The sequence below is a fragment of the Neomonachus schauinslandi genome, chromosome 11, assembly GCF_002201575.2.
Source record: "Neomonachus schauinslandi chromosome 11, ASM220157v2, whole genome shotgun sequence".
NCBI classification, from domain to species: Eukaryota; Metazoa; Chordata; class Mammalia; order Carnivora; family Phocidae; genus Neomonachus; species Neomonachus schauinslandi.
Window position 1 is genome coordinate 47,505,260 of NC_058413.1, and position 22,393 is coordinate 47,527,652.

Genomic DNA, 22,393 nt, shown 5'->3' on the forward strand with positions numbered 1-22,393 from the left:
CCCTCTCAAGCGATCCCTGGGGCTTCGGCTCCCTCTAGCCTCAGGGGTCTGGCAACGAACAGCTCCGGCCTCGCAGGGGTCGCTGGAGGCTCCCGTCTGAGATCCCGGGTTTGCTGGGGGTCTCTCTGGGCGAGAGGGCTTCCCAGGGCACTGGCGGTCCACAGCCCCCGCTGCCTCTGCGCCCAAGAAAGAGCCTCGCGCCTCAAAGCTTTGCGGGGCCGAAGTTGCCCGGCCAGTGGCGCCCCCTTCGTTTTCCCCGCCGGAGTGTCCGCCGGGCAGGCGCCGGCACAGCGCACCCTCCCCGCCCTGCGCACCGGGAACCGTTTCCGGGGCGGATGCTTTTTGTAGCTGACCCGGCGCGGCCGGTGACGCAAGGCCCAGACGGAAGTGCGGGCGGAGGAGCCCGAGCCGGAGCCGGAGCCGGAGCCGGATCCCGGGCCTGAGCCCCAGCCGGGAGCAGGTCTCGGGGGCTCCGGGCTGTGGGAACCGCTGGGCCTGGCAGCGATGGCGACCCTGTGGGGAGGCTTCCTTCGGCTTGGCTCCTTGCTCAGCCTGTCCTGCCTGGCGCTCTCAGTGCTGCTGCTGGTCCAGCTGTCAGACGCCGCCAAGGTGAGTCCGCCCAGCCTTCGCTCCAGACAGGAGCTCCTCCCCTGCTCCGGCCTTGCGGAAACTGAGTCGGCCAACCTGCTCCCCACCCAATTCCTCTTCCAGCCCTGCCGGCCGGACCCCTAGCTTCACAGCTCTTGCAGCATCCCCACCCAACACCCTACTGCCTGACAGCACTCTCGCCCTCCAGCCCTGACAGTCTGACAGTCACTGCCCCCACTGCCTCCCGTAGCCCTGACACTACTCCCCTCTTTCCCGCCTGATACCCCGCCCCCGTCCCCAGCTCCACCCATCACAGTGCCCACAGCCTGGACAGCAACTCCTCCACCTCCTAGACATTTATTTCCCTTCCCAGCCCCGACAGCACCCACCTCAAACTTTATAACCGTTCCAACTCTGAGAGCCTTTAACTTTGCACCCTTAAGCTCCTTAAGTCTACCGCCGCCCTCCACCTGTCTCACAGACAGCCTTCTTCCTGCCCCGCCACCATTCCCTAAACCAAAATTAGGAGAAGCCTCCAGCCGACGGAAATCTTCCCGGTTAGGAACTAACTCATTTTAACTCATCCCTGAACTAGTTCCCTTCCCAGTGTAGGAACTTGCCTCTCCTGGCAGCCTTCCTTGCCAGTGGGACCTACACAGTCTCACCAGCCTAATATCCTGACCTAACTCCCTCCGGGATCTCTTGGCCCCTTTTTTGCCTTCTTTCTTCCTGACATTTTAGTGGGGAAGGAAGGGTCCAAACTACAAGGGAGGTAAAGTTGTAGCCTTCTCCCCTGCTCCACTTCTTGGCCCATATAGCCTCTTCATGCTACTCTTTAGTCCCCTTCATGCTCCTACCCTCCACACCTGCTCTGCCCCCTTACACACTTGTGCTTCCTCCTTGACGAGCTAGTTCCTTACTGGGGAAAACACAAGGAATTCACATTAATATGATGGGAAAACAGAATGAAATTGCATCTTTTAAAGGTAGGAGCTTTAATCTAGAATATCTTTAAATACAGGGGCTGGGAAAGACAGATTAAAGGCAGACAGATCAGGGAGTTTTGATTGGGAGTTCTTTTTGAAATCTTTCCTACCTCCCACCAGAAATAGGGACAAAAGCAAGTCTCCTGTCTTTCAAAACATTGCTGACATCCTGTGCATATCTCCTGTCATCACTTGAAGAGTGTATTGTAATGATGTGTTTATCTGTCAGTCTCCATTACTAGGGTGTGTCCTCATTACTGGCAGGAACCATGTCTTACACTTATCTGAATCCACTTCATTGAGCACAAGGTCCAGCACTGAGCAAATGCTCACTAAGTGGTTGCTGAATGAATACATTGTCAACAGCTCTGCCAGACATAGCACTATATATAGGAGCAGTGGGCCTTGTCCTCTGGGAACTAATGAGCCACTTTCCTTCTCAGATAAATTCCCCTTTGCTGATGAAGCTTCTCCTATTCCCTGTACTCATATATTTAGTCACCTCTTTCTCCATCTCTTGAAACTTGCTTTATCAGTAGTTATCCTCTCTGTCTACCAGGGATTAGAAGCAAAGTTTCCTGGGAAGCGTAGACCAAACTGATCTCAGCTAGACTCCAGCTACTTCCCTTGTATACTTCCTTTCTAAATATAGCTGAGTGTCTCTAAAATTTTCACCCCTTCTGTAGAGCTCTGGTCCGACCCCCTTTATCCATGTTAGCACCATTCTACCAAAGGGTCGAAGGATGGTGTTTAGAAGAATTGTGACTTGATTTGTGAGTAATTTTTAGTTTGATTCTTCCCCATCCTTTTGTAATTGGATTCTTATTTGCAGGCACAGTTATCTGTCTACTGTGTCTTTTTACTGGCAGGTAGATGGTGGTAACATTAGCACAGTTGGACTGTCATGTGACCTATAAATGTGATTAATAAATCACAGATCACCTACAGGTATTATTTCAAAATAGTTTTATGTAATATATAATGATTCATTAGCACTACCAAAAAAGAAACTATGACCTTTAAAAACTTTTATCTCTCAAAACGAATAGTTTTAGAATATTTGGCAGGGGATGCTTAGCAAAATGTATATGGTGCAGTTTTTAAAAATATTGATGCTAAACTGTTAACAAGCTATACTAAGTTTCCATTTTGGTTACAGAATTTCGAGGATGTCCGATGTAAATGTATCTGTCCTCCCTATAAAGATAATTCTGGGCATATTTATAATAAGAACATATCCCAAAAAGATTGGTAAGTATTTTAGATTACTGAATTACCTGTCAGAGTTCTTTTTGTGGTTGTCACTGTTAGCCCAGAATGTTCATCCAATGTATTGTTTCCTTTTTAAATACAGTTGACTCTTGAACAATGTAGGGCTTAGGTGTGCTGACCCTGGCACAGTCAAAAATCTGCATATAACTTTTGACTCCCCCAAAACTTAACTGCTAATAGCCTACTGTTGACCAGAAGCCTTACCAATAAAACAGTTGATTCACACACATTTTATATGTTAAATGTATTATATACTGTATTCTTAGAATAAAGTAAACTAGAGAAAAGAAAATGTTATTAAGACAATCATAGGAAAGAGAAAATACATCTGCCGTACTGTACTGTATCTATTGAAAAAGATTTGCATGCAAGTGGACCCATGCAGTTTAACCCTTTGTTCAAGGGTCACCTGTATTTCTTTTTAAGTGTGTCAAACTCCACTTCTATTTGAAAAAGTGAGAGTAAGGCCCTGAGTGCGTGATGTAAATGTAAAGGAATATAGCCAAAACACTAAGCCCCAAGTAGGGAGGGTTTTATAAGGGACAGAGCTGAGTTTGTGGCACCTACACTGCCCATAGCTACCTTCCTGTGCCCTCTTAAATTTTGTCTCTCTTGCTTTTCAGTGGAAGGTAAGCAAGCCTCATTTATCTGGGTTATAATTTTCACAACTTGTAGGTTTTGATGATATATTGCCAAATACAGGAGACTATGTTTAAAAGTGTCAAAAGGCTCAGGAAGGAATGGGAATGGGCCACATATATCCTAGTTTTCCCTGTTGGTGTGCCGTGGATATAGGTATATCAAGAAGTTGCTCCCTCAGCTCTTGGCGTATCAGGCAGGCCTGTGATGACTGGGATCTTGACTCACTAGTCACCAGCAGTCTTCTCTATTTATGGATCTTACAAATGATAGCTTTTCTACATATAGCATAAAAGATTGGGAAGCAGTTGTTTTGTAGCAGGATGGATGGGCTCCTTCTCATGAATTGTGATGTTTTATGGTTTGTAAACATGGTAGAATATTGCTGGGATAGGCATATAAGAAGAATAGCTCCAAATGCTAGGAACTTTCACATGTACCTGATTTCACTGCTAAATAGCCAGCAAAACTTTGAAAGCAAAATTAAATTCATTTGGTTACAATATTTCAAGTTGACTTTGAAAAAGAAAAGGCAGCCTTTGAGCATGTTTCTTTTTTCTTTTTTTTTTTGAGCATGTTTCTTTTTTTCTGATGCCATTGTCCTTCCCATGGTATACATTTAGATTCAATCTGATATTTGATAAGTGTATTCTTGAAAACTTCTTCTGAACTTCTGTGCTCCACTTTAAATTGTCTCATACTACAAAGTGATTTAGCTATATTATAGATTTTATACCATCAAGTTACTTTTATGATACAAGAAAGCTCAAATAAGTTTTTAAGTTATTCCTATACATTTTCCAAATACACTAAGTGCTTAAAATTAGTTTAATTTATTATCAGTAATAGAATGTGATGCCTATTATTTGAGTGGCAGGTGAACTCACTGTTCAAGTGTTTAGCACTAATCTTTTCACTGACTTTTTATAATTCCAGGTTCAGACAGACCATATGCCATTCACTCTGGTTTTTGGTCCAAATAGGGAGCTTTGAAAAGAAATAGTTGAAAACAAGGCTTGTTTGCGATTTTTCTTCCCCCTCTCCTGTGCTTCCTTCCTGCAGCTCAGCCTTTTACTGGAGATAGATTCTTAGCTGTTAACTTGTTTTAGAAGGGTAAGCAGGTTATGATCAATTAGGATGTTATGACTTTACAAAGCCTCCAATATCTATTTGGTCCTAGATATAGTTTTACCTTCTGGCTTCCATTTTGTCCCATTGTTAGCTTTAATTCTTTATTGACTTAGGCTGTCTGACAGTAGAAAAGTTTGAGTTCTCTAGTTTGTTTGAGGTGTGATGTTAGCTGATAATATCCTTGTTTTGGCACTAGGGGGGAGGTGTTGCCTAGTTCCCAGAGTGGTTGAGTTCTGTATCTAGGTTCTGTGTTTTTGACTAGCTGGCCAGACCAACCTTCCTCTCCCACCCTGCACAACTTTTGCACAGCACTCAATATCTCCTTGTTATTAAACTGTATCTGTACTTAAACAGAAACACTCAATACTCAACACTTAGCTCCCCAAGTAATTCCTAGGTATTGTTATGAAGGCTTCTGGAGGTGAATTGGGAAACAAGGAGAGAAGTCTTATTTTCCTGAGGTTCAGAGAGCTACAGGGGAGCCAACCTAGGCGGTAGGAACCCTGGGTTCTGGTCCTTTTACCTTCTAATCTACTCTGTGACCTTGTACAGGTGACCTCTCTGAAAGTATATTGGCCTGGATGACCTCTGTGATTGAGTGGGATTTAATTTCCTCTGCCCATTTTATGCCTGCATCCCGCTGGATACATTACTGGTTTTCTTATATGTTTGCAACAGATAACACAAACTTGTATGGTGTGAGTTGTGGGACCTTACCATACCACCAGTTGAGGCTTATTTTTTTGTTAGTATTGTTGTTAAAATTAAATTACCTGTTAGGGATAACTGATTGAATTTTTATCATTTATGCCATTTTGGGTTTTCTCTCTTACGCCACAGCTCAGAAGGACTGGAACACAAAAAAGTAGATTTTGCCGGGCAGAGGGAAAGATGTAGCCTAGAGCATTGGGTGCCCCCAAGAAAGATGGGTGGAATGAGACAGGATGCTATCAGTTCTTCAGACAGCCAGAAGTGCCTGAGGAAGAGATGACAAAAGAAAATTGCCCAGAAGTTGACAGGATAGGAGAGTTTTGCCTACATTTGCTGAAGGAGAACAGAGTAGTAGGCTCTTAATAGTTGGGGAGAGTCATAATTTAATTATTTCCTAGAATTGACAGATTTCTGGGAAAAGATTTTTTTGATGGAATATCTTTTTTCATAAGCCATAAATAAGTGACCTAGAAAATGGGGAAAAAATAAAGAATATCCAACAACAAAAACATTTAGCCTTTTATTATTTTTTATATACTTCTTCTGGATGATCAGTTTTCAATTTTAAATATTTCTGCTGTCATAATCCTATTTCTTCATGTTTTCAATAGACTTTTACTCATTTAGAAAGGTAGTTGTTTCTTTTTTTTTTTTTGAAAAGTAATTGTTTCTTACTGCACCTTTGAGTGCTCAGTTTCCAGAGTTTCAGAATTTAGCAGCTGTTCAGTGTGATTAGCCATTCATATACCATTCTGTGGCAGTTAAGATTGATGTTAATTCATAAAAGAGATAATCTCATATTTGAACAATGCCCCAAGATACTTTAAATCATTTAAAGCAGTTTTTTTCTTGGTAAATGAACAAGTCTAAATATAACTTGATGTGCTAAGTAGTTTTTGATCCCATCTGAGACTTTTCAGGTGCATTTTTAACTGTTAACAGCAGCAGTTTTGAGAATAGCTACTGCATATGTGTCTTTATGGTTCTTAGACTATTAAATCTCACCCAATTGCTAATACTGAGAGAGCAAATGATTTCATTTCCCTTATTATTTGTTCCTTGAATTCTTAAGTTCAGTGATTATTCTGGATCTCAGGAAAGTTTTGATCAGTATAAATAGAAAATCGAGGTAGGCTGAAGCAATATTTTATCCTTGTTTTTTCAGCGATTGCCTTCATGTTGTGGATCCCATGCCTGTGCGTGGGCCTGATGTAGAAGCGTACTGTCTACGCTGTGAATGCAAATACGAGGAAAGAAGCTCTGTTACGATCAAGGTAAAAAAAAAATTTTTTTCATCTCTTCTGCTTCTGGAATAGTTTTTGATGGTATCTAGACAAGAAAGAAAATTTTGGACATCTGAATTTTATTTCATTCACTCAACCACTGTTCTTCCCTCCCCTCCCCATCATCTACTACCCCCTTCCTTCCTCATCCCCAGTACCAGCCCCAGAGGAACAGTGGGTCTGTTTCTGCCTGCCTCATTGAGATGCTTTGTGGATTACTTAGGACATGTTACATAGGTGTGATATGCGAAATGGCACAAAAATGCCCTGTGTGAAATTAGCATATCCTGAAATATATCCCAGCTTTTCTGTGGGCCATGTATGTCAGAAGCTAGTGAGAGTACAGCATGACTAGGTGCTTTTGTTCCTGCCCTCTCAACCCTTAGGGAAAAAAATAGACTATTCTAGAAATATCACTTCTGGATTCTAAGATTTCCTTTATTTTTTATAGGAAATAGAATGTAGATCACTCTCATCACCATTTGGACCTCTAATGAGTTCAGTTACTTAATTATGGTGGCTAACAGTTCTTCTCCCCAGTTTTTTTATATGGAGCTCCCCGTTCATTCCCCCCTCCCCCAAGAAAAGCCCTCATGGAGAATCTGGGGTGGTCAGCTGTAACAGTTTCTGTGGGAGAGTTCCTGCTCCAGCAGGGTGCTGTCCTGTAGAAAAATACTCACTGTACTTCTTTATTTTTCAGCTAAGTTTTTGATGTGTAATTTCAGACCCTAAAAGTCACTCGTTGTAAGTGTACAATTGAATAAATTTTAGGAAATTTAAAACAATTTTTAAAAATTTAGTGTTAAAAACATTCCCATCACCCCAAAAAGATCCCTCATGCCCATTTACAGTGAATCTTGTTCCCTCCCCTAGCCTTAGACAGTCACTATTCTGCTTTGTGTCTCTACAAATCTGAATATTTCATATAAATAGAATCATACAACATGTGGTCTTCTGTGACTGGTTCCTTTCGGTTAGCATAATGTTTTTGAGGTTTATCCATGTTGTAACAAGTTATCAGTATTTAATTCCTTTCTATTACTGAATATCATTTTATTATATGAATATAACATATTTTCATTATCCATTCATCAGTTGATAGACATTTGGGTTATTTCCAGAATTTTACTATTATGAATAATGCTGTCATAAATATCTGGGCACATGTCTTTGTGTCGATATATGTTTTCCTGTCAGGTAGATTCCTTAGACAGGTAAGTTTATTTTAACTTTTTAAGAGACTGCCGATTGTTTTCCAAAATGGTTGTCCCATTTACATTCCCACCAGCGATGTGTGAGGGTTCAGTTTTGCCACATCCTTGCTATCATTTGGTACTAATTATAGCCATCCTAGAGGTGGTGGGAGAAGGGTGTCACACTGTACTTTTTGACAGCATACGGATTAAGATCTCAGGAAAATCACTGGCCTGAAATGTATTTTTATATATCTAAATTAATCTAAAAGTATTCTGTAGAAATTCATCTGAATTAAATTTTTTGTTAGGGTTCCTTTAAATTGTCTAAGCACGTGCTGCTGAATCTAGGACACTGTATTCAGGTAAAAAAAGAAAACTGGTGTGTGAGCAGTGGTGACAAATGATTTGCAGTAGGTGAAGTTGGAGTTTTGAAGACTCATAGTAAGATCCCAAAGACAAAATGCTTTCTTTTCTCTTTTTCTTTAAATAAGATTTTGGTGAAAAGTTGAGTTTGTTTATGTTGGAATCTGGTTTGTACAGGAATCCTATATGCTTAGCAGAAAAATCAGTCTTCACTGTGGCTTCACTATTATTACACAAAATTCTGATTTCTTGGTTTGAATAGAGATGTAACTTACTTTCAACTTCCTTTAGGTTACCATTATAATTTATCTCTCCATTTTGGGCCTTCTACTTCTATACATGGTTTACCTTACTCTGGTTGAGCCCATACTGAAGAGACGCCTGTTTGGACACTCACAATTGATACAGAGCGATGACGATGTTGGGGTAAGTACCTGGCATGCCCCAGCTGGTGTATGGCCAGTCTCTGTCATCACCTGATATAAAGAGCAAGTGAAAAATAGTTGCAGATAGATGTTCATGTGCTGGAGCAGATCCTCAACTAGAGAAGCTAAGGACTGTTTTAATTTAGTATATGTCTCTTCATGAAGAAATTGCTCTGGATAGCCATCAATATGGTGGTCTAAATTGATGATCGTTGGTGACTATACTGTACAAGGCTTTGCCCTTTAGTATCAAGGACACAATGTTCATTGCCTTTCCCTGTTTAAACTCAGAAAAGCTTCTGAGATAGATTTCTCCCCAAGCTCCTGCCTGAATACCATTCCTGTCAACATGACCAAATATATAGAAGGCAAAGAGGCTTTAGTGAAGGGAAGCATGAAGACAGTGTTCTTTTCTTAATGAAGTGCAGCTTGATAACCTGCTGATGTTTTAGATTTCTTTTCTCCTCCTTCTTAAAAAATCTATGATTTTTAGAGAAAAACAAAACCATCATTCCCGCTTCTCTTCCTGTCTTAAAAACACATTTCTATTTATACATATAGTTGGTATAATCAGTGTATAAATTGTTTTGTGGTCTCCTTTTTGTATTAACATTACTTCTTTAAAAAATGTCTGGTAATTAAAAAAAAAGATGTCTGGTAATTGACATAGTCCACAAACTTGTTATTCAGTATAGTTTAGAATTATATTGTTTTGTCATTAACCTGTTCGGGCCTATTTTCAAATTTTCCACTATTTTAGTATTCTATATATAATTATTTTTAGAAATTACTTTTTATTTTGGATTACTTTAGTGGCCTACGTTCCTTAAAATGGATAAAATTCAATAGAGTTTCAAGAACCGATTCCAAAAGCTAAAGCCAGGGTGAACCCTTGCTAACTATAGTCAGAAGTCCTTTTACCCTGGAATGGCTTGTGGACCTGTTGATAAAAGATGGGAAGAGGGAATCCTGACTGGATGGCTGGAGTTATTACTACAAACAGAGCCTGCTTTTTGATCAATACATTGTTATTGTATGACTATCAATTATGAATAGTCAACTTATTTGGGCAAGATTTCATTTATGTTTTGTCAAGAACTTTCATAGAAACACCTCTGTTTGCCTCTTTTTTCCTTCCTTATTAGTTCAACCAACACATAATGAGTAACTTTTCTGTATCAGGTCCTCTGCTAGGTACTAGGAATAGAGAGATGAATAAAATAAACAGACATGTAAAAGAAATGACTAATTATAGTATGTTTCCACCTTTTATTTTTAATCATGTAAGAAATACCTATTCATTTTTGAAAAGTATCAGGAGGGGATTATTGATAGGCTGGGAGAAAGGTCAAGACTAGAGATCTGATGTGGTCAAAAACCAGGCATATGGGGCTAATGAGGAAAGAGAGCTAGAAGGACAGGAGGTTGTGTACCAGAAGCATTAGAGTCTCTAGTACTGTTCCCATGTTACTTTTCATTCACATATGACAAACCGGGGGAGTGGGAAAGGGAGAAGCGGGCAGGGAGCCCGACGCGGGGCTCGATCCCCGGTCCCTGGGATTACGACCTGAGCCGAAGGCAGACGCTTAACAACTGAGCCACCCAGGCGCCCCTGTAAAGGATATAGTTTAAGTCAGACTTTCTATCTATCCATGTGCCTATTAAGAAATAGTTTATGGGGGGGGCGCCTGGGTGGCTCAGTCCTTAAGCGTCCCGCTCCGCGGGAAGCCTGCTTCTCCCTCTCCCACTCCCCCTGCTTGTGTTCCCTCTCTCGCTCTCTCTCTGTCAAATAAATAAATAAAAAATCTTAAAAAAACAAAACAAACCTTATCCTTTACAGTATTAAATATTTGGTTCCTGATTTTAGAAATAAACAATATTAATGTAATGCACATAGAACATAAAAGAAATGGATGCACAAATATGTAGATGAAGACATGTAGGAAAGGCATTTGATTGGTGGGGTCATGTGCTTAATAACCATTTTGTTCACCAGTGATAGATTCTGTGCATATATTAACTGAAAACATTATCTCTGAGAGTCCTGGCTGACTCTTGAATATCTATTGAATTAATTCTGGGCAGAGAGAGGTTTTCTAACCTCTGGCTGTGAATTTATGGTAACAACTCTGTACAAAAAAAAAGTTAAATTTAAATTCCTACAATTGTTGCTTATCTTAACATGAGAATTCTTTACTATTTATCTGCTTTTAAAAATGTTTCTGTTTAATTCTCCGTTAAATCCTTTCATCTTGTTTCATTTTTGTTCATTGTAGAGCATTTTAAATCAAGTGAGAGTTAGTACAAATAGTTAAGAAGCTCACTGCAAGCAGTCACAATATTTATCGTATCATATATCCATGACACATCATTACTATTATCAAAGCATTACATTAAAACATGTTTTGTGTTTATTGTAATTTTATCAGGTGTAAAAAGAACAAACATGTAAAATGGGTAAATCTCTATTTGCATTCTTCTAGCATCCATGACCACGAGCAGCTAGTTCATTCTTGTTCTGATAGGTGGTAGGTGGAAAATGGATAAAAGGATTAACTGGTTTGTTTAGTCCTTTAAATTTGTTCCTTAGGGAAGTTTTGCTCCTCCTACCTTGAAGGGTAGATAACAGGACTATGAAATTGAGAGCTGCTCTGCTGAGAAAGTACATCCTTCCTCCCAGTCTTGTTTATGTCAAAACAAACTAATGGTAATACTATTTTATATACAAGTTCACCGAAGCATTGTATTCCCAAAGAGTCATTTTAATCCACTTGAACAAAATCAGTGTGTTGAGATGATATGACACCAAGTCAAGGTGAGTTGAGCTAAGTCCTGTGTTCATTTCTTAGATGACCTTGGATCAGTTTATTTCCTTATGGGAAATCAAGTAATCCAACAACTTTAGCCTTCCTCGTTCCTGACTTTTTTTTTTTTTAAATCTTTGAAACATTTTGAACTTTATGGAATTGTTTTAATTATTTTCATTTGTAAAGTTAAAAATAAAAAAAATGGGTCTTGCTGTTTGCCTGTCTTGTAACAAGTTGTTACCTAAATTAAGCAAAAATTTGAGAAAATTTCGTTAAAGAAGGCAGGGAAAGATCCCTCATAGAAAACTTTTTGATGTCTTTGAAATGTAGACATTGTATAAGTGCCTTACTGTAAAAAGAAGACCAGGTGTTGTAACTCCACATAGTTAAAGTTGTATATCTAGTTATGTGGTTGTGTATCGCTTTCCATAGACATGCTGACTCCTGCCTTGGATGTATAATAGAACTTCTGTAAACATGCACAGCAAAACAATATTTCTTTCTTTGAGGCAAGGTTTAATGTAAGAGGTACAACTTGTGACTTGGATCCTATGTTGGAACATTTAGAAGCTTTGTTAACACAGGGTTCAGGAAAAAGAGATCAAGGAAAGGGCAAACAAAAGCAATAAATTAGTATTGAATCCTTTTTGTCATTTAGGCAGCTGTGTTTATATCTCATTCATAGATAGATTAGCATGGTGGTTTCCTGTGTCATGACTACAAACATCAGTGGCATTAGTTTACTTTGACCAGGATAGGTTGGTTTTCTACACAGATACCTGGGTAACCCCTCAATAGCCTCTTTCTTAAGGCAGCAACTAACATGGAGGCCCCTGAGTGCTCAGCAGTGAAAGATTCAGGTGTTTATCTAATAAAAATGCTGAAGTAATAAATCCTTACTGTCCTTGGTAATAGAGAGTGATTGTAGCACTTGAGTTGTGTGTCTTCATTACAGACTGGGGGAGGGGGAAATGAAAAGGATTTTGGAAACCAGTCCACTTGGTGTATGTGTTAAAGGTGCAGGGAAATATTAAAACCAATCAAGATAAGATCCTGTCAACTCCTCTCCCAAGGGTGAATGTGGCCTCAAGCTGGCAAGTAACAGTTCTAAACAGGAGTCAGGAAAGTAAAAGACAAGTCTTTCCTCTGCCAGATTAGCTATATAGTATTGAATACAGCAGGGAAAAGCTCTACTTCCCATATCTGTAACATGTGAATATTAACATGAAAAAAGGTTTTCTTCCCCTACCTGTCAGGGAAGGCTGGTCTTTAACTTAAATGAACACTGTCTTTGTCTTGGTGCTTGCTTCTTACGGGAAATGTCTTTGGAAATGATGACTCATGCAGACATTTCACAAATACCTCCTCGTCACTCAAGCTACTTGAAACACTTATTTCTGTAGTTGAGTTCATCCTACTTCTGGCACTTGAGTGCCTAGGAGTGCTTGGCCCAAGAGATGGTCTGTTTGTAAAGTCCAGCCACTCTCTGGCTGGATAATTGCTCTTTTGTGCGTGTGTTGTACACTGATCATGCCATCTCTGATGATCTCCATTACTGGGCTTTCAGGATCACCAGCCTTTTGCAAATGCCCATGATGTGCTGGCCCGCTCCCGCAGCCGAGCCAATGTGCTGAATAAGGTAGAATATGCCCAGCAACGCTGGAAGCTTCAAGTTCAAGAGCAGCGAAAATCCGTCTTTGACCGTCATGTTGTCCTCAGCTAATTGGAAATCAAATTGAAGGTGATTAGAAAGAAATGAGGCAGACAACTGAAAAAAATTGACTGAGTTTTCCTGGGTTTTGTTTTAATACCCTGTTGATTTCACCAACTCTTGCTGGGAAATTCAGAATTGGAAACAGAAATGTGCTTGGTATTTTGTTTTCTTGTTAACGTATTAATACAGGCATTTTTAAGAGCACACACCTCAAAGTCAGCCAATTAACCTTTTTCCTATTTTTGACTTTTACTAATAAAAATAATTCTGCCTGTAAATTATCTTGAAGTCCTTTACCTGGAACAAGCACTCTCTTTTTCACCATACAGTTTTAACTTGGTTTTCAAGATAATTTTCAGGTGGGTTTTTTTTTTCTTTCTTTCTTTCTTTCTTTCTTTCTTTCTTTTTTTTTTCTTTCTGGCCGGAGAGGGGAGGGATGTGCGGGAAGTGGTTAACATAACTTTTCTCAAGTCACTTTACTAAACAAACTTTTGTAAATAGACTTAACATTCTGTTTTCAAGTTTCATTTATACTTTGCAGTGTAGCCAGCCTCATGAAAGCCCTGACTTCCCCATTTGAATTTTGCACTGACTATATTATCTAGGTATCTGGGTGGCCTGTGGCTACACTTCATGGTCAAGTGGATCTGAACTACCTGGTGGCTCTTCATAAAATGCAGATTTTCCTCATGTACTGTGATGTCTGATGCAATGCATCCTAGAACAAACTAGCAATTTGCTAGTTTACTCTAATGACTAAACATAGTCTGGTGTGTGTGGTCTTTCTCATCTTCTTCTAGTATCTTTAAGGATGAATCCTAAGAACTTGGACACTTGCAATAAAGGAATTTTCTTTTAACCCCAAGCATCTCTGGATTGGTGACATACACACATTTGTCCACATTTCTGGTCAGGTGGAGAGGCAGCTGTTTGAGCTCGAGTGTGTGCAGCTTTGAACTAAGACTGGAGTTCCTTGCTGGGTGCCTCCCTCTGAAAGGTATAACAGTTATTGGATAACTGGCTTTTTTCCTCCTATGTCCTCTTTGGAATGTAACAATAAAAATAATTTTTAAAACACCAGTGTTTCTCTCCTCCTTCTTCTGCTGTATAATAAACTCGAAGATACAAAGACATTTGGTCCCCTGTTATGAGGCTACTCTTTTATAACAGTGGCTCATCATAAAATATTGGTACTAAATTATCTGTGTGTGCATGTGTGTGTGGAGGAGAAGGGAGAAAGAAGAAATGTATGGTACTTAGATGGGGCTCTGAAAGTATACAAATATTATTTTGACAAATTGAGAGATTAAAATTCATGAAGAGAAAAATAAAATGCATGAAGGAGGGCTTGTTCAAAGAAATTCTTGGCAAAAATTATATTTAAATTACATTAAATTAATAAGGTTGAGGTTCTAGGAGTTCTTAATGGTTTTTTTGGTTAGTAAAAAACATATTTTTTAAACGTACAAACCTAACCTAAAATTATTGATTTTATTGTTAGTATTAAAAGATGTAAGTTCAACTACAACCAAGTGGAATTTATCTCAGGTATGCAAGGCTGATTGAACATTCAAAAATCAATAAAATCTATCACAACAACAGGATAAAGAAGATAAATGACATGACCCTATTAATAGATGCAGAAAAAGCATTTGACACAATCCAACACCCATTTATGTTAAAAAAAAAAAAAACTCAGTAAACTAGGAATAGAGGAGAAACATCTTTATAAAGAACATCTACAGAAACCTACAGCTAACATCATACTTAATGGAAACAGAAGCTTTCCTGTTAAGATGAGGAACAAGGCAAGGATACCCTCTCTCATCACTTCCTTTTCAACATCATACTGCAAATTTTAGCTAATGCAATAATAAAAGGAAATAAAAGGTATACAGATTGGGAAGGAAGAAATAAAACTCTTTGTTTACAGATGACATGATTGTCTACGTAGAAAATCCAAAATAATTGACAAAACCCTAAAACTCCTGGAACTAATTAAAGTAGTTATACAAAGGTTGCAAGATGGAAGGTTAATATACATAGGTCAATTGCTCTCCCATATACTATCAATGAACAAGTGAAATTAAAAACACAAAACCTTTAATGTTAGCAGTACCCAGAATGAAATAGGTATAAATCTAACAAAATACACATGAGGAAAACTACAAAAGTGATGAAAGAAATCAAAGAACTAAATAAATGGAGAGATATTCCATATCCATGGATAGGACGGCTCAATATTAACAAGATATCAGTTCTTCCTAATGATCTATAGATTCAACACAATCCCTGCCAAAAATCTCAGCAAGTTATCTTGTGGATATCAACAAACTGATGCTGAAGCTTATATGATGAGGCAAAAGACCCAGAAAAGCTGACACAGTATTAATGGAAAAGAACAAAGTTGGAGGACTGACACTATTTGACTCTAAGACTTACTATAAAACTACAGTAATCAAGTCAGTGTCAGTGTGGTATTGACCAAAAAATAGATAAACAGAACAGAGAGCCCAGAAATAGACCCACACAAATGTAGCCAATTGATCTTTGACAAAGGAACAAAGGCAATACAATGGAGAAAGCATTTTTTTTTTTTAGATTTTATTTTATTTATTTGAGAGAGAGCAAGAACAAGCAGGGGGGAGAGGCAAAGGCAGAGGGAGAAGCAGACTCCCCGCTGAATAGGGAGCCCAATGTGGGACTCGATCCCAGCACACTGGGATCATGACCTGAGCTGAAGGCAGACACTTAACTGACTGAGCCATTCAGGTGTCCCTAGAAAAGGATTTTCAACAAATGGTGCTGGAACAACTATACATCCACATGCAAAAAAAAAAAAAAAAAAAAAAAAGCAAGACACAGACCTTACACCCTTCAAAAAATTAACTCAAAATGGATCATAGACCTAAATGTAAAACAAAATTAAAAATTCTAGAAGATAACATAGGAGAAAATCTAGATATCTAGATGATCTTCGGTTTGGTGATAACTTTTTAGATAAAAGACAACACGAATCATGAAAGAAAGGAATAATGATAAGTTGGAGTTCATTACAATTAAAAACTTGTACTCTGTGAAAGACAATGTCAAAAAAATGATAAGACAAGCCACAGACTGGGAGAAAATATTTGCAAAAGACATACCTGATAAAGTTCTATTATCCAAAATATACCAAGAACTCTTAAAACTCAACAATAAGACAACCTGATTATAAATGGGCCAAACACCTGAACAGACACCTCACCAAAGAAGATATACAGATGGAAGATAAGCACATACCACACCACCACATGTCCTTAGGGATATACAAATTAAAACAACAATGAGATACTACCACACACCTATTAGAAGAGCCAAAATCCAGAGCACTGATAACACCAAATGCTGGTGTGGATGTGGAGCAACAGGAACTCTCATTCATTGCTGGTGGGAATGCAAAATGGTACAGCCACTTTGGAAAAAAATCTGGCAGTTTCTCAACAAAACTAACATGAATTTATATGATCCAGTAGTCACACTCCTCGGTATTTACCCAAATAAGTTGAAATCTTATGTCCGCTCATGGATGGTTATAGCAGCTTTATCCATAATTGCCAAAACTTGGAAGCAACCAAGATGTCTTTCAGGAGGTGAATGGGTAAATAAACTGTGATACATCCAGACAATGGAATATTATTCATCACTAAAAATAAATGAGTTATCAAGCCATAAAAAAATGTGGAGGAACTTTAAATGCGTATTACTGAGTGCAAGAAGCCAATCTGAAAAGGCCACATGCTGTGTGATTCCAAGTGTATGACATTCTGGAAAAGGCAAAACTATGGAGGCGGTAAAACAAACAAACAAACCAGTGGTTGTCATGTACTGGGGGCAGGGAGGGATGAAAAGGTGGAGCACAGAGGCTTTTTAGAGTAGTAAAACTGTTCTGTATGATACTATGATGCTGGATACATGTCGTTATACATTTGTTAAAGCCCACAGAATGTATAACACCAAGAGTGAACCCTAGGTAAACTATGGACTTTGAGTGATGATGTGTCAATATTGGTTCATCAATTGTAAAAATATATTACTGGGGGGAGATGTTGGTAGTGGGGGAGGACATGCATGTGTAGGGAAAGGGGTGTATGGGATCTCTTTGTACTTTCTGCTTCATTTTGCTGTGCATCTAAAATTACTCTAAAAAGTCAAGTCTAAATAGAGGAAAATAGGGGCGCCTGGATGGCTCAGTTGTTAAGCGTCTGCCTTCGGCTCAGGTCATGGTCCCAGGGTCCTGGGATCGAGCCCCACATTGGGCTCCCTGCTCAGCGGGAAGCCTGCTTCTCTCTCTCTCCCACTCCCCCTGCTTGTGTTCCCTCTCTCGCTGTGTCTCTGTCAAATAAATAAAAATCTTTAAAAAAAAAATTAAATAAATAAATAAATAAATAAATAAAGGAAAATAAATTTAAAAGGTATTGTAATAAAATTTAGGTTCATATTGACCTTCCTGGTTATGGCCTTAATCTCTGTTTAAAAGAATATTGATCAACATTATGAGACTATTACAGATATTTTCCATAAATAATTTTGATAGAAAATCATATAAACCAGATGAATGGGGAGGCATTCTTTTTACAAAAGAATTTGTTACAAGAGTCTAGTTTTGTAAGCAAACCTTTCTACTTAGTATTGTTATGTGTTGTCATATCTACATAAAATAGCTAAACCAGAACTAAGCAGTTCTGTTTAACTGTAAGCTGCTTTGCATATAGTTTCTAAATGATCACCTATAAATCACGTTAAGTCTGACACAGCCCAAAATACAGCATCTTAGCGACAAAACAGGTAAGAGACTCTTCTTCAGAGTAGCCCACTGGGGGAAAATAGGCCTTTAAGAAAATTCCTGGGCACAGTTGATAAATGATGAATTTTATCAGCTGATTATTCCATTGTCGTTAACTATCAACCATGCCCACATGTTAAACGTCCAGATTTTGCTGGTGATTAAATCATCTGGAAGAGTGGGAGGCATTTGGTTTGGAAACCGGGAGTCCTAGGTTCTGACCCCTGCTCTGTTACCAGCTCTGCAAGCTTAGCCAATTCACAACGTATGAGGGATTGGAAAGAAGATTTCTAAGATTCCTGCCATCCCTAACATTCCATAAAGTAATTATATGTGCAGTTGTAGCTTTGTGTTTTTTACATGCTAGGTATTTTTAATATCTTTGAAAAGTTGAAGTTCTTATGCTCAGCAGGGCTACCGGAATCTTAGCATTTTATCATTAAGACCTCATCATTTATTTCCCAGAAGACAGAAATCTGAGATTTTCTCAAGATAGGTGCATTTGTTAGCTGTGCATGTATCTGGAGCTGCAAAGCCCCCGCACCAATAGTCTGTGTTGGTTTCTTTTAAAAACTTGTATTCAATTTCTACAAACACTTCCATCCTCCACTAGGCTTCCTATCTTGATCCTCTTCTTTACTGCATTTTTCACTCTATCACTCTGTTGTGCTGTGATTAAATTTTCTTCTTTGAATAAAAGATGATCATATTTAAATGCTACCACACTGATTGGTGAACTTTTGGGAAATGCTCAATAAAAAAAAGCTTCTCATCAGTGTGTCTACAGAGACACTAAGCTTTTTTCCCCAAGAATTATGCGTAGTCTACTTAAAGCCTAGAAACTGTTGAGTGGCATATATGAATGACTCAGATTTCATCTGGGTCAAGGTTTAAGACATTAAAATGATCTGTCAGGAGGGTGCCTGGGTGGCTCAGATGGTTGAGCGTCTGCCTTCGGCTCAGGTCATGATCTCAGGGTCCTGGGATCGAGTCCCGCATTGGGCTCCCTGCTCCTTGGGAGCCTGCTTCTCCCTCTGCCTCTCTCTCTCTCTCTCTCTCTGTCTGTCTGTCATGAATAAATAAATTAAAAAAAAAAAAAAGATCTGTCAGGATAGAACCCTACCTGAAGAATTCGTGTGTGTGATTGGCTTCGCTGGCATCCTCTTCGCCTTTTTTTTTTTTTAAAGATTTTATTTATTTATTTGGCAGAGAGAGAGAGACAGCGAGTGAGAGAGGGAACACAAGCAGGGGAGTGGGAGAGGGAGAAGCAGGCTCCCTGCTGAACAGGGAGCCCACCATGGGCTCGATCCCAGGACCCCGGGACCATAACCTGAGCGGAAGGCCAAAGCTTAACCAACTGAGCCACCCAGGCGCCCCTGTTTTGATTTTTAATTGCACCTTTCACATTTATCTCATCCTCCTCCCCCAACCCCCTATTAGGAAGAGCTTTCCCTGGTATTTATTTACTCCCTTCCAGGGTGTTCACCGTGACTTCTTACAGCACTCTCCACCTCCCACCATCCCCACCCCTCATCCCCTACCCCCCATTGCATACTGCCATTTCTGATTCCATAGTCATTTTTGTCTTTCAGCAGCCATACTAGATAGGACAGGCTTTTCCACACTTTCCTTTAAAGTAATACCCTTTACGCACTTGATCCTGGTGCTTAGAGGTTGCTCCACCCATTACCCAGTGCGGCTGCAGGTTGTTGGCTATGCTCAGGTAGAGAAGCGAGGGACAATGTTATCTGATCTTGCTCATAAACAGGGTTGTGGGGAGGAGGGTGGCCTCTTTTTCTCTGCACAGGCCAAGCATAGAGGTCAAGCCCTCAGTCTTAAAAATGTTGAAAAATCACACCCTGAAGAATGAACAGAAAGTCATATTTCCTCTTTTCTGGAGGCCCACAGGCAGATTTCATGTTGCTTTTCCATTTTAGGTATGGTCCTCTCTCAACAAATAGGTTTCGGATACATTGATGTTTGATTTTCCAGTGTGAGGGAAAATATAAGCCAGGTTTTTCTGGAAGGTGCAGTTTAGAAAGGGACACTGCACAAGTATTCATCTGTAAAGAAAGGAAAGAGGAAAAGAACTCACGCCTGTACATTAGGTATTTTTTTTTTCATTTGATCCTCACAACCACCCTGCAGAATAGTTAATACCTCAGTTGATCATAGGAAAAAGATGAAGCTCAGAAAGGCTAAGTAACTTGCCTAAGGACACACAGCTAGGAAGGGGCAAAGCCAAGATCGAAACTCAAGGGTGTTACAACTGAAAGAAAAATGCTCTTTTCCTACAGCACTACCCTGCCTCCTAGTTAACTGGTTAAACTGCAATAGCCCTGTAAGATCTGTTGTAGTTTTATTATTATAGTCAAAGGCAAAAAGTAATTGTGGTTTAATCAATGAGGTTCATGAAGTCCTATTCAGAAAAAAGGACTGTCTGGGTGTGAGACCTCTTGGGGTGTCATGCTTTATCCTTATGTTCCATGAAAAAAAAAAAACCTAAATACAGATGCACTTCATTCAATATATTTAAAGTTCTGAGTAAGTAAAAATATATAAATTGACTATGTTTTAAATTTACTTGGGGAATTTCTTATTTAAAGGATCTTAAAGTGAATTTTTAAGAGCAAAAGATTTCTTTCTTATTTTTATTTTTGGTTTTGCCCCTGGCATATCAGGTATTATTTAAGAAGGCTATGCCTGTGAGGTTGCATGATCATTAACTCCTTTATAAGGTCTCCAACATGTATTTGAATATTGTGGTATTTCAGTGTTTCCCAGACTTTAATTATTTGCATGTACCTTCATGGTCTTCATTATCTGGGTTCCACTTGTACTGTTATTCACTTACTATTTTTCTTTAAGGGACATGTTTTACTCAAGTAGATGTATTTTTATTTTTTTTTTAGATTTTATTTATTTATTTGACAGAGAGAGATAGTGAGAGAGGGAACGCAAGCAGGGGGAGTGGGAGAGGGAGAAGCAGGCTTCCAGCTGAGCAGGGAGCCTGATGCGGGGCTTGATCCCAGGATCCGGGGATCACGACCTGAGCTGAAGGCAGACGCTTAACGACTGAGCCACCCAGGCGCCCCTCAAGTAGATGTATTTTTAAAAGAAATTTTGTACCACTGCCCTAAGTGTGAAATCAGTATAATTCACAATTAATAGAAATCAACAGCAAACCATTATTAAATTCTAGCTAGATAGTATCATTTGTTGGAGACTTCCATCTGAGGAGGATCAGAAAGCATTCTGGGAGTGTGGAAGACACATTCTTCCACGACTAAAGCTGTATCTCTGTAATCACCAGGATTCAAAGTGTTGAAAGGGGATAACTCTCTCACAAAGTGAGTTAATGTTATTTAATGCTCTTCCAGCTAGGTACACCTAGCTGTACCACCAAAAAGATCCTCTCTCTTACTCCCCACAGAGTATTGTAACCCCATATCATTTTCAGAATGAGCTCAGAAACTATGCATCAAAGCAGAGAAAGCTTTAAAACATTGATCTCTGAGAAAGTGAATGGTATCTGCTCTCTTTTGATCTGGCTAAATTGATAAACTTGGTTATGTTTCCAGGCTAAAGAGGAAATGATGGATAATCGAAGCTACTCTAATCTGCCAGAAAAGCTGCCTGCCTTCTCTGATTCTGCCCACTTGCCACTGACCAGGTCCTTCTATCTGGACCCCATGGTCACTTTCCACCTGTACCCTGATGCCCCGGTGTCGTCCCCTTACTCTGAAGACCTGCCATTGCTGCCCTTTCCCAGCGATTCCCTGATCATGGAAAATTATGGTGAACCCTGCCCCTTCTCCTTCCCAATGCCTTATCCAAATTACAGAAGGTGTGAATACTCCTATGGGCCAGCCTTTATCCGCAAAAGGAATGAGCGGGAAAGGCAGCGGGTGAAGTGTGTCAATGAAGGCTACACCCAGCTCCGACATCATCTACCAGAGGAGTACTTGGAGAAACGACTCAGCAAAGTGGAAACCCTCAGAGCTGCCATCAAGTATATTAATTATCTGCAGTCTCTTCTGTACCCTGATAAGGCGGAGGCCAAGAATAACCCTGGGAAAGTTTCCTCCATAATGGCAGCCACCAGCCACCACACTGACCCCATTTTTAGAATCATTTGAGTCAGTGTTTCTGAATAGAAACAAACAATTTCACAAAACGGAGCCTCTTACAGCAGCATTCAATAGTTTTTCCTAAACGTAATTTCTGCATAGGGTGATAACAGCTCAAATGTCCACCTGTGCTGGCTATTTCCTACCGGGTTTCAGATGTACTAAACATGATCCTACGGGGACTGAGAAGATGTATCTTAAGCTTTGGTGATTTCTTTCAAGAACTTTAGAGGAGCAGGCGTCCCCAGGATTCTCTATACCCCTCACCTTGCCCTTCTCCCACACTTGGCCAGAGTCTCAGCTGTGAGAAACACTCCTCTGAA

The 22,393-nt window shown here is 39.6% G+C and overlaps 1 protein-coding gene across 3 annotated transcripts; it reads left to right on the plus strand.

Annotated features, from left to right (window-relative positions):
• The first annotated feature begins 358 nt into the window (after positions 1-358).
• LOC110576566 (transmembrane protein 9B) lies at positions 359-22,145 on the plus strand. Of its 3 annotated transcripts, XM_021685758.2 has the most exons (6): positions 389-609; positions 2,734-2,825; positions 6,493-6,601; positions 8,461-8,595; positions 12,969-13,142; positions 14,030-14,192. In XM_021685758.2, exons 1-5 carry the CDS (start codon positions 505-507, stop codon positions 13,122-13,124), a joined length of 597 nt encoding a protein of 198 aa, XP_021541433.1. In that variant the 5' UTR covers positions 389-504; the 3' UTR covers positions 13,125-13,142; positions 14,030-14,192. The 3 variants fall into 3 exon arrangements, with proteins under 3 accessions (XP_021541431.1, XP_021541430.1, XP_021541433.1); XM_021685756.1 differs by having other exon boundaries at positions 359-609; positions 12,969-14,192; XM_021685755.1 differs by lacking the exons at positions 12,969-13,142; positions 14,030-14,192 and adding an exon at positions 21,522-22,145 and having other exon boundaries at positions 386-609.
• Positions 22,146-22,393: the final 248 nt, after the last annotated feature.